Source organism: Myotis yumanensis, unplaced genomic scaffold (assembly GCF_028538775.1).
Source record: "Myotis yumanensis isolate MYYU_CA2020_CCGP unplaced genomic scaffold, mMyoYum1.0.hap1 SCAF_9, whole genome shotgun sequence".
NCBI classification, from domain to species: Eukaryota; Metazoa; Chordata; class Mammalia; order Chiroptera; family Vespertilionidae; genus Myotis; species Myotis yumanensis.
Window position 1 is genome coordinate 3,031,300 of NW_027223760.1, and position 11,065 is coordinate 3,042,364.

Sequence of the window (11,065 nt, forward strand, 5' to 3'; positions counted from 1 at the left end):
GAGCAAGAGGGAAGACCTGCCACATGTCTCGGTCAACCAGCTCCTGACTCTGTGTAGCATCGGGAATATTCCTCCAGGCTGGGAGGTGGGGGCGGGGAGGTGTGCTGTGGAGGGCTGGCTCCCTGCACCACCTGTGAGAGCAGGGCTTTGGTTTCAGAAATCAGGAAGGAGGAGGAGGAGCAGGGAGGAGAGGAGGAGGGAGAAGAGGAAGGTGAGGAGGAGGAGGAGCGGCAGGCATCGGAGAATGCCTTGCTCTCCATCCACCTGGGCTCTTCCGTGTGGCTGTAACTCTGAACACGAGTGAAGCCAGGGACTGTCTCCATCTCCCTCTTTATATAACATGACTCATCAGCAAGACTGTGGGGCCAACTACTCAGAATGCAGAACACTACTTCATTAGAGCAGGGCTCCCCCGGGAAAACTTATACACAATCAGCAAAGCCCCAGGGATGGGTCACGCTGGGAGGAGACTGCAAACTCAGACGGCACGTCAGACCTGGAGCCCAGAGGAAGGGGGATTCCATCACTTGAGCTCCGCTCGGCCCCCCGCCCACCACGTCCACTCTCTCTGGAAGGCCTGTGACCCCTCCACTGGGGGCCGCTGTCCCTCTCCCGGGGTCAGAGACTAGAAGTGACCCTGATAGGCCCATCCTACCTTCGGATGCCTCTGGCATCGAGCCCCGCGTGCTGACCTTCCTCTGCGGGACCCGGCCCACCGGCTTTGGGAGACTTCCTTCTCTCCGCCTTGTCTCTGTGTTTACTGGTGGCTGCACGGAGCAGCACTCACAGGACCTGAGGTCATGGGATGCCTCCGACCTCGAGCGGCCACCCTGTCCTCCCCAGGAATGAGCGTCTGGGTCCACTGCCCACGGCACTTGCCCAGCTGGTGCGGATGCACTTCACAGGCGTCTCTAAGCGTGTGGAAGCCGCACCTCAAGGTGCACACAGCGGTGCCCCCCCAACCCCCCAGAGGAAGGAGGCCACGCAGCCGTGCCAACCGGAGAGCCTGGGCCCCCAGGAGAGCGCCTTGGACAAGGGGGTGTGCTCGGTCCCTCTCGCTCTCCTCCCACCTCCAGGCTGTCTCCTCCCAGGAGAGACCAGGAAGGAACAGGGTTAGACCACAGGGAACCTGGCCTATGATCCACGAGTCCCCTCTCCAGGTCGGCGCTCCTTCCATCACAGATAAGAAATGCTTGTCCTCCCAACACGAGGGGTTGCTGGAGTCTGATAAGATCATGCACGTGAAATTGCCTTGTAATCAGAATGGCACTAGGCAAACCGGAAGTTGTTCACATAATTAGGTTTGAAATGAAAGGACAGAATCTTGAAAATATAGGAAAAATTTACAGTCACAGGAAGGAGAAGAGCAAACAAGTCCTCTTATAAAAGGTATGCTCAGGAGTTGATTTGGTCCGATCAACTGAAATTTCTGGAAAACTATAATTTAACCAGAAAACCCCTGTTTTTCTGTTATAGATGATTTTTATAAAGTGTGTTAATTCTTTTTTTTTTCTTTTTTGCCTGAGCACAGAGAATCGAGTCCATGCATGAATCCTTTTGGTGGAAATGTTGGCTTGAAGATCGTTGATCCTCATTTCCCCAAAATGCAGGACGAGGAGGTGTGTGCAGCCAGGGGTCTGGATGGATGCGGTGCAGGGACAGCCCCTTGGAGCCACTTGAACTCCATGTCTCGGCATCATGTAAGACTGTTGGTCTAATTTACTCTCATACTTGGGTTCTCATGGGTAGAGGTTTTATACATGTTCATACATTACCACAGTAACGAGAATTATTTGAAGTAAAATTATGTGTTGCCTAATAGAGGCATTAGCCTATGGGTTGGGGAAGAAGAGAGAGAGGAAAACAGTACTTTTCAAATGCCATTATGAAGAAGAAAATGGGATCGACCACAGGCTCTACCAGAACCCGCCGCACCCACACGGCCACAGTTGGTGCACTGCCGGCCAGTCCTGAGCCCGGCCCGCCTGGCCAGCAAGTCCTCTTCCTCTTCACAGACAGCAACGCCCGATTGGAAAGGAGGGCATCTTCAAGTGATGGTGTATTACAAAGTGTTGGGGGTTTTAACAGTTGAGCGATCGAAGGGACGGTGCCCCCAGCAGCTCCCCCGGGAACCCACAGCACTGCTCCGCCGTGATGCAAGCATTTAACGTGAGGAGTGTGTGCACCACACGTGTGTCCACATGCGGGCAGCGGGCACCCACACTTCCGCCGGAGTCATCCAGGCCTGTGGAGGGAGAGTGCTAGGTTTGCGACTTAGCGGTGTGCACATGTGCCACCTCCTTTCTTTGTCCGTACACAGTGAGGCACTGCGAGCCAGACTGGTGACCGGGAGGGGCCACGTGAGTCAGGGCAGCAGGAGCCGTAATGTCAACAAATGTTTGTTCTGGCGGAGCCTCCTTCCCACTCCTTCCCCAGTGAGCCCGGGGCCCACACCGAAGGCCTGGTCACAGGCCTGCCGGAGAGGGGTTGGGGGGGCGCTGGGATCAGCCATCTTCTTCAACTCCTGACCACACCCTGAGGAAACAGTCCTGTGAGACCCCGAGGGCTGAGGGCAAATTCCAGCAGGTCCCTCCCCCCCCACCCAGCCCCGGCAGGGCCAGAGCCACCTTGCTCCTACCCTCCCTGTTTCTATGGTTCCATTTGGTTCGAAGTAACTTTCCAGTTGATCACAGTCAAATAACAGAGCACCTGACAGTCAGAGGGCTGTTCCCTGGGGCAAAGGAAAAAGAGAGACCGCAAGGGAATCCCCCAGCCCCGTGTTCTCCCCACCCCAGCCCACAGCACGGCAGGCGCTGCCCCCTTCTCTGCGCCATCTCACCCCATCGCTCTTTATTCTGGGACGTCTACCTCTCCTCCCCTGCACCTGCCTCGCCCACAGCCCACTACGCCAGACCAGACTGTGCCTCCCACAAACCACAGGGCTTCTCACCAGCCGTGTGACTGGTGGCTCCTTAGGTGGTAACGATGTTTGCTTTAAAATGAGCCTGGAACCCAGTGGCTCCCCACCCGGCTGCCCAGCAGACGCCGCATTAAACGTGCTGATGCTCAGGCTGCAGTGCAGAGACCACAGGCTGCCATGCACATGTGCGTGTGCACGGATGCACGGTGTGCGTGTGCATGTGTGTGCGCGGTGTGCTGTGGAACACCCAGAGCGCTCCTTTGGAAGTCACTGACGTTTTTCCCGCGACTTAAACCTGTGACAGGATGGAAACCTCTGCCTTCAGCAACCATCTCTGCGCAGCCTGCCCAGGCGGCCAACCAGGACCCCTGGGCATCTCAAAACCTCAAAAATGAGGGTTCTGCCATCCAGCCATTGCCAAGACCTACTGTTCTGGGGGAGGGGGGGTGGACCTCCCGCCTCTCCTGGCATGAAAGCCTGCCCCCCCCAAGCCACGTGGTAAAGGGGGAGGGACTCTCACGGTTCTGCCCCTTGGGCATTTCAGCTCCAAGTGCTCCAGGGCCCTGGGAGGGCTGGGCTCCCTCTTTCTTGGGTTTTAGAGTGTGGCCCTGTCAATCAAGTTCATCAAATACAACTGGCTCCATGTAGGGACTCTCCAGCCTCGCCCTCAGTGTCTCGGGGCCTGGCTGCCCATTCACACCCTTCAATGTCCTTGTAATAACCTGGTAACTAGTGCGAACCCTCCCAGGGTCCGAGAGCTCTAGTGAAGCCATTGAACCCCAGGAGGGGCTCATGCGAACCTCGGGTCTAGCAGATCTTCCAGACGCACGGGCACCGTGACCTGAGACTGGCATCGGTCTCACAGTACCTCCAGGACACAGCACTGGGACCAAGCCAAAGGCGGGCGCCTGGGTGGCACTGGGGCAGGGCCTGGTGGGGTCCAGGAAAACAACACACAGCCCTTGAAGTGAGCCTCAGCTTCCATTTCATCACAGCCTGAGCGAGGCGTGGACCTCTCTGGCACGTGACCCAATGCATTCAGACTCAGAGGAGTTCTTAAATGAAGAAAGACACGTACAGCTGGGTCATGGCCTCTCACAAAAGCCCAGTCGGCGCAGGAAATGGACACCTGTCCGTGTTTAACACACTCATCTACCCGAGCGCGTGCTGGGCGCAGCTCCTGACTGCACGGGAACAAAGGACGCAGGCGTTTCAGAATGCCCCACGCCGCTTAGGACAGCAGAGAGTTCAAGGTCCGAACGATGACCAGTCTGGGGTAAGCAATGTCCAGGTCATAGAAAAGGGGAACAGCTTTGGTGCAGAAAAGGCCAACTTGGTATATTTCCACATTCCAACACGAAGACCCCAAGACTCTCGCTGTCCGGGAGCACTGAGGGGGTGTCCGACTGATGGCTTAGGCCCACTCCCCGTGAGGAGCAGGCCTAAGCCAGCAGTAGGACATCCTTAGTGCTGCTGCGGCAGCGGGAGAAGCTCCCACCACCAACGCTGCACTTGCCAGCCGTGAGCCTGGCTTCTGGCTGAGCAGTGCTCCCCCTGTGGGAGCCCACTGACCACCAGGGGACAGCTCCTGTGCTGAACGTCTGCCCCCTGGTGGTCAGTGGGCATCATAGTGACCGGTCATTCCACCATTTGGTCAATTTGCATATTAGCCTTTTATTATATAGGATCTGGCTGAGAACCTAGCTTTGAGAACTTCTTTCCTGAGAATGTTAGCAATTTTGTATATATTTTATTGGCAGCTAATTTTAATTCTTCCTGATCCTGTAAGCCCTGTAGCCGAGGTGAGTAAAAGGCTCGTAGGCTTCAGGTATGCAGTGGAAGCTGACGGGTTTATAAAGGGATGGCCCACAGCAAGGAGGTAGGAAAATGTCAACACAGGCACCAACGCGGTGACAGCTGGAGAGCCTGGGGCCTGAGGTAATTTTTGGATCCCATTTGAAAAGGTGAATTCTCCCCTGAAAACATGCCAAGATGCTCATTTAGAAACAACATTGTGTGGCTTTTATGTCACCAGGTAGATGCAGCCAGTGTCAGGCGACAGGAGTTGTGTTTGCAGATCTCACCCAGCACAGGACGGGACAGACCAGACCTGAGAGACCCTGGGCTCCAAACCTCCCAGATCCTACCAGTGACCAGAGACCTCCCACCGGCCCCAGGGCCATGGAGGAAAACCCCAGCTTTCTCTGCAAAGGGGATTCCCAGACTGCAACTTTTTTTATTTTTGTTGCTTTTCACTGGAGGGTATTTTTCCATTGATTTTTAGAGAGAGTGAAAAGAAGGGGGAGACACACAGAGAGAAAACATCCATGTGAAGAGACACATCAATTGGATGCCTCCCGCACTTACTCTGACCTGGGCCAGCCGGGAATCGAGCCTGCAACCAAGGTACATGCCCTTGACTGGAATTGGACCCGAGGCCCCTAAATCTGCAGGCAGGTGCTCTAATCACTGAGCAACCCGCCAGGACCCAGACTGCAACTTTCATTGAAACCCAACAGCAAGCAACCATGAGAACCTCAAACATCCCTGTGGTGGCAGACCTCCACCTCTCCTCTGACGTGACCTGGTCATGACCCTCCTGTAGCCACCATCCACTTGCAGAGCCACCAACACACACCCAGGGAGGGGCCGCAAGACTTTCACTGTTCACCCAACCTTCTCTTAGTCTCCATGAAGCAACCCAATGTCCGCGGAAAGCTCCTATGGACAGAGCAGGGTTGGGGGGGGGGGGTTATTGGGATAATAAACAGTTCCGTTCACCCTAAACCTATTGCCAGATGGTGCCTCTCGGACAGTCGGCTCCATGTAGACTGTGGGGAAGGAAGTAGGATGGCAGCGTGTTGGCGACACAGGAAGACTGGGGCTGAGGAAGCGTGTAAGTCATCCCCACACATTTCCCGAGATTTTCTGAAAATACAGCTATTTGTAAATCATCCCCCATCTTTCTCAATGGATCAAACTGCAGAAGGATGTGGCCTGCTTAGGCGGGGAAATTAGAAATAGACTTTCTTCAGGAATTAATGTACAACTTGTGAACTGATTCCTCCAATGCTATTCCCTTCACTTACCCAAAGGAGACCAGATAGTACACGGACAAGTCTGCCTTCTCTTCATCACCTCAGTGTCAATAAGCTTTAACTCAGTGTGTGATGAATAGCACACTTCATAGATGTCATACAAATCCCTTTTCCAACAAGCACTATGGTTTGGCAGACAGGCCAGAATGTTACCACCACAGCTTTTTAACCACCAGCCGCAGGTCCAGGAGAGCCACACGATGCAGACATGGTGGGAAGGGCTGGATTACAAACACGGCACACGGGCCGTCACTGGACACCACTCCTGCGGCCATTCCGGCAGCACGAAGGGTCCCTCTTTCAAACAGCAACCCCCCAGCGTGCGCCCCGACAGCTCTGCGGGCTCCGGCACTGTGCAGGGGCCTCGGTGTGTGTCTCCATGTCCCGACGTCACACACTCTGCCTAGCAGACAGATGTGCAACCCTCCACTGTCAGCAACTGGAGCAAGTGACCCGGCCTCTTCCCGGATGCAAAATAGCACCTGAATTGCAATCAAATTGCGGGAGCAACGGATGTGCCAGCCCCCAAATCCCAGAGAGGCTGTGATTAGCAAGAGACCTCCTGGTGACTGAGGGAAAACGAGGGCTCTGAAAGTCCCCACACAATGACACGATGCCACGCTCGCGCGGTGGGTACTGCGTGGATCTCACTGGAGCACAGATCTCAATCCAGGTACGAACCAGACTGCAGAGCAATCATGATCCATTTGAGAACTGCTACAACATTTCAGAGTTAAGCCTGTGTCTCGTTCTTCTCCCAGGCCAATGGATGATCCTAAAAATATGATCAGTTGCTGTAGAATTCTCTAGGCTTTCAACTCACTCTGATTCTACTATTCACAGCAGACACAGAGGCGTGCAGACATGGGCACCACGTGGAACACTGCTGCGCAGGGTATGGGTGGACATGGCACTAGCAGCCCCTGTCTTCTTGATTTTCTGAAGTGAAGGCATAGAGGGGGTAGTGGGCACCTTTAAAGTGGGTAGTACAGACGGAATGCAAAGATCGCTAGGTCATAATGTGCTGAGTCGTGAGAAGAAATAGTTATTTAACAACAGATTTAGGTAATGAGTCAATACTATTTCATTATTATTATTGTTAACCATTATCATTAATTTGAATCCTTTCTCTCGCCTCAGTCCTAAATGTGTAGGTTGCATTAGCACATTACAAGGCATAATATACAAGAGGCATTATGCGTGTGGGTGGGGATTTAACTGGAAAGCATCACTGTCTACACGTTCTCTCCCTGTTTATACAAGACATTATGCTGAGCAGCGCCTGGGCTCCTCGGGGAGTGGGGAGATGAGGGAGCCAGATACATTTACACAAACAAGCAATTAGGTCAGCAGTCGGCAGAGAACACACAGACCTGAGGGGCCTTAAATGGGGGGTGTGGTCTGGGGAGGGGAACCTGCAGAATAACCCCTGGATACAGTGACTGCGCTCCCAGGGCGGCAGGGCATGGAGGGGGGCCCACCTTAGCCACAGTCAACTTCCTAGCAGAGCAGACAGCCCCCTTCCTCCACCTGCAACAGGTGTCTGGCTGTGGGTGTCCTAAGCCCGCCAAGCATTTGCTCCATTTGAATCAACTTTTCATTTCTTCTCTCTTTTCATTTCAAGCAAGACCTCAAAATGGATCACTGATTGGGTTGTCTCAAACACACCTCCGCCCCCACCCCATCACGTGGGCTCAACCCGCCTCAGAAACAACACCAGACCTTGACCCTGAAGGCAGCCCCATTTCCAGCTGCTCCTTCGAAAGTGGCGGGGCCATCCCATCTCATGGTTCCTCCCTGACCGGAAGCACCCTGGGGCAGGATAGAGACCCCCCGCAAGCATCCCACACCAACACCAAGGGGTTAAAACGTCACCCAAACAAACACGTACAGGCACACGCACATTTCAACAGAACAAGATGGCAACCTCCGCGTCCTCACCGGGAGGTGCCCGCACCCTGACCCCCGCCCCACGCAGGACCGGGACCGCAGGAACGCCCAGGCTGCGGGTCCTGCGGTCAGGCGAGGGGTGGGCTCGCTGCGGAGGCGGGAAGCCCCGAGTTAGCAAAGTTGTCCAGGCTGAGGTCCACCCTGGCGCCCAGAAATCCTCAGGGACAACATGCCATGATTATGCTCATGGGCACAGTCACCCTTGCTGGCGGGGTGTCATCCTTCTCAAATCCAGGGTGCGGGCCCTGCCCGATGGTGGCCACGGAGGCGGCCCGGACTGGCGTGCCCAGGCTGGATCAAAGGCTCAGCCGACCCCAACAGGTCTCGGCCCTGGGGACGCAAACCCGAGCCAGGCGCTGGCACCAGGCCCTCGGCCCTTCCGGGCAGCCATGCCCCCCGCCCCCCTCAGACTCCGCATTTCCCCAGCACAGCCTTGGGGTCTGCATGGAACGCGGACAGAGCCCCCTCCTCACCTCGCCGCCACCCCCCCCCCCTCGCAGCCTTCCCCCCTCCTCCGCGCAGACACCAGCCACAAGCCCCAGCAGAGGAACCAGGAAGCCGCAAAGTTGTGATTTGCAAATGAACGCCCGGTCCTCTGCGCCCCGCAGTCTCCAGGCGGATTGCCTGGGGGAAGTGGGGAGGGCGCCCTGCGGGCAGCGCCAGGGTCTGGTCACTGCCAAAGGGTCAGAACTAGCGAGGACAGCCCCCCACACACTTCACGGCTCCTTGCCGAGGTCCTCCCGACTCCCCGGCAACACCCCCTCGCGCCGCGCGCACTCACCATCATATTCCCTTGCATCTTGGCGGTCTTAATCATCGCCTTTTCCTTCATTTTGTCCCAAGTGTGAATCCGACTCTTGGCGCAGAAGAGTAACTTAATCCATCCTCTCGGTGGGGTCCAAGCGGAGGCCGGAGCGGCGGCGGCCACGGGGCGGAGTTGGCTTTTCCGAAGACTTTTGCCCACCTGAGCCCGCCCTGCCCTCTCCTCTCCCGGGCGGATCGCAATCAACTCTCTGGGGCCGCAGCCCAGGAAGGAAAATGAAAGCTGGAGAGGAGGTTGTGGGCTTCCAGCTGCTTCAAACAAAGCGGGAGCCTGGGAGCAGCGCTGGCCGTGGGACCGGCTCCCACAGCTGCGTGTCAGGCTGGCTCACAGTCAGCGCTCAGCCCGAGACAGCAGCGTGACGCGCGCAGGGCGCACTCGGGGACACGGCGGCCCGGCGGCTCGGGAGCTCCTCGGGCGGGCGGCGCGGACGCCTCGGTTCCCGCACTTGTCCTGAAGGGTGGGGGCCCCGGAGGGGCGGCGGCGGGGCCTGGGGCGGACCGGAGGGCGTGTGCGCGCGCGCAGTGCGCGTGCGCGCGCGTACACCCGGGTGCTATGCCTGGACTGGGCTGGACCAGAAAGGCTCGGGCGCATGGAGGTTAAGGGATCCCCAACTGTTTGGGTAGAGGTGGGAATCCCTGGGAAAACAGCCTCTCCGAGGCAGACGCCCCCTCCCCGTTCGGCCGCGTGCACCCGGTGCACGTAGACCGGGTTTTACAAACACGCTCCGCAATGATTTCCGTGGTGGAGCCGCCCCCTCAAGCTCAGGGGTGACTTGGATCGCGCCAAAGGGGCGGGGAGGCAGGGGGAGCGAGGCGCGCTGTGCTCCTTGGCAGCCAGTGTGGCGAAGCCGAGGGGGGAAGCGGTAGGCCGGCGGAGAGGGCAGCCTATAAATCTGTTGTTTCGTGGTACTAGGGGACACGCAGCGTCTCCATGGTTGCACCAGGTTGCACAGGAATCTGCGGCTGCAGCAGCGCCAAGGCACCACCACCTTGCTGGACAGCTCGGCCCGCTGGCACGCCGCCCTCGGGCTCCACTGCCCTCAGGACCTCCGCCCCAGCCGCGCCCCCGACACCCCGGGCGCCTTTGTTTCTATGGATCTGATCCCATGGGCTTCCTCCAGCCCAGCCAGGCACCGAGCTGTCTGCGTGGCTCCGGAGCCACTGGGCTTTCGCCCGAGCCCAAACCAGCTCCGATTCCACGTCCCAACTGCCACCCCTAGCGGCAAGTGGTCCAGAGACGCGCTCGGGTTCCCGATCCCCACCCCAGGGCACTCCTGGGATTAATCAGTCCCAACCGTGGTTTCGCCCCATCACACAGGGACGCGCGCTCCCGAGAGCGCGCACGCAGAGGATGGTCCAATTCTTGCGCTGACCAACCCAGGCTGCTGGAGGAGCAAACAGAGGAGGCCTCCACACGCGACTTCCCTCCCCAGGGCCCAGGCCGCTCCCAAACTGGGACTGTGCTTCTAAGGGCGTGGGCGCAACAGGCTTGAACTCACGTTCGTGTGCGCGTGCGTGTGCCTGTGGGGGGGAGGGGCGGGGGGGCGGTGGGGGGGCAGCACGCCCTCCGCTGGGGAACAGTGGCAGCAGGAGAAAGCTGAAAGCTGGGAGGGGGTTGAGTAGCCTGTCTATTTTTTTACATTCACAAAAAATCATGTGCAAGAATGAGTAAGAGGACAGTTTTGAACCTGCGCCAAAGCAGAAAATTCGGAGCAATCACAATAGTAATCATATGTCAATTACCCACAATGCCCGCACACATGCATATATTATACATTATATGCATAATATATGTATATATGACATACATCATAATGTATGCATGCGGAAGCACACGCAGCAGTTGGTTTACAGGTGAAAAGTACTGTAAAGTACCACTTAATGATCTGTCTTAAGTGGTAGATGGAAGAAACGGGTGAGCAAAGTTGAAAGCTTGCAAAGCAGCTTTAAGGAAGGTGGATTTGCTTGGAAAGGGGCAGGCTGCTTCCCTTTAGAAGCGCTGCCCTTCTGTGGTCGGCTCTTCATGACTTCCCTGGAGAGGAACAGGGCACAGATCATCCTTGTGCAAGTGACTAAAAGCCAAACACCTGTGGGCCAAAAATACTGCCAATCTCAATTCTCTTTTTAAGCAGCAGTAGCTGTGCTCCCTGTTTGTAATTTGAGGAGGCGCTAGTTGGTTTGTAATCTTCACTCTTTTACCCACCCAGGGCAGGCCAGTTAGAACTGCTTCCCCCAAACATGCCTTTCCCCTCCCACTGCCAGGCGAGGGAGTAGG

At 56.7% G+C, this 11,065-nt stretch overlaps 1 protein-coding gene across 1 annotated transcript in view; it reads right to left on the reverse strand.

The window, feature by feature from the left end:
- Positions 1–9,201, reverse strand: part of DPP6 (dipeptidyl peptidase like 6) — a 592,252-nt gene extending 583,051 nt beyond the window's left edge. The window contains exon 1 of the mRNA XM_070423592.1: positions 8,750–9,201. Within this exon, the coding sequence (XP_070279693.1) occupies positions 8,750–8,800 (51 nt within the window). The 5' untranslated portion in view covers positions 8,801–9,201. The remainder of the gene's footprint in view (positions 1–8,749) is intronic.
- Positions 9,202–11,065: the final 1,864 nt, after the last annotated feature.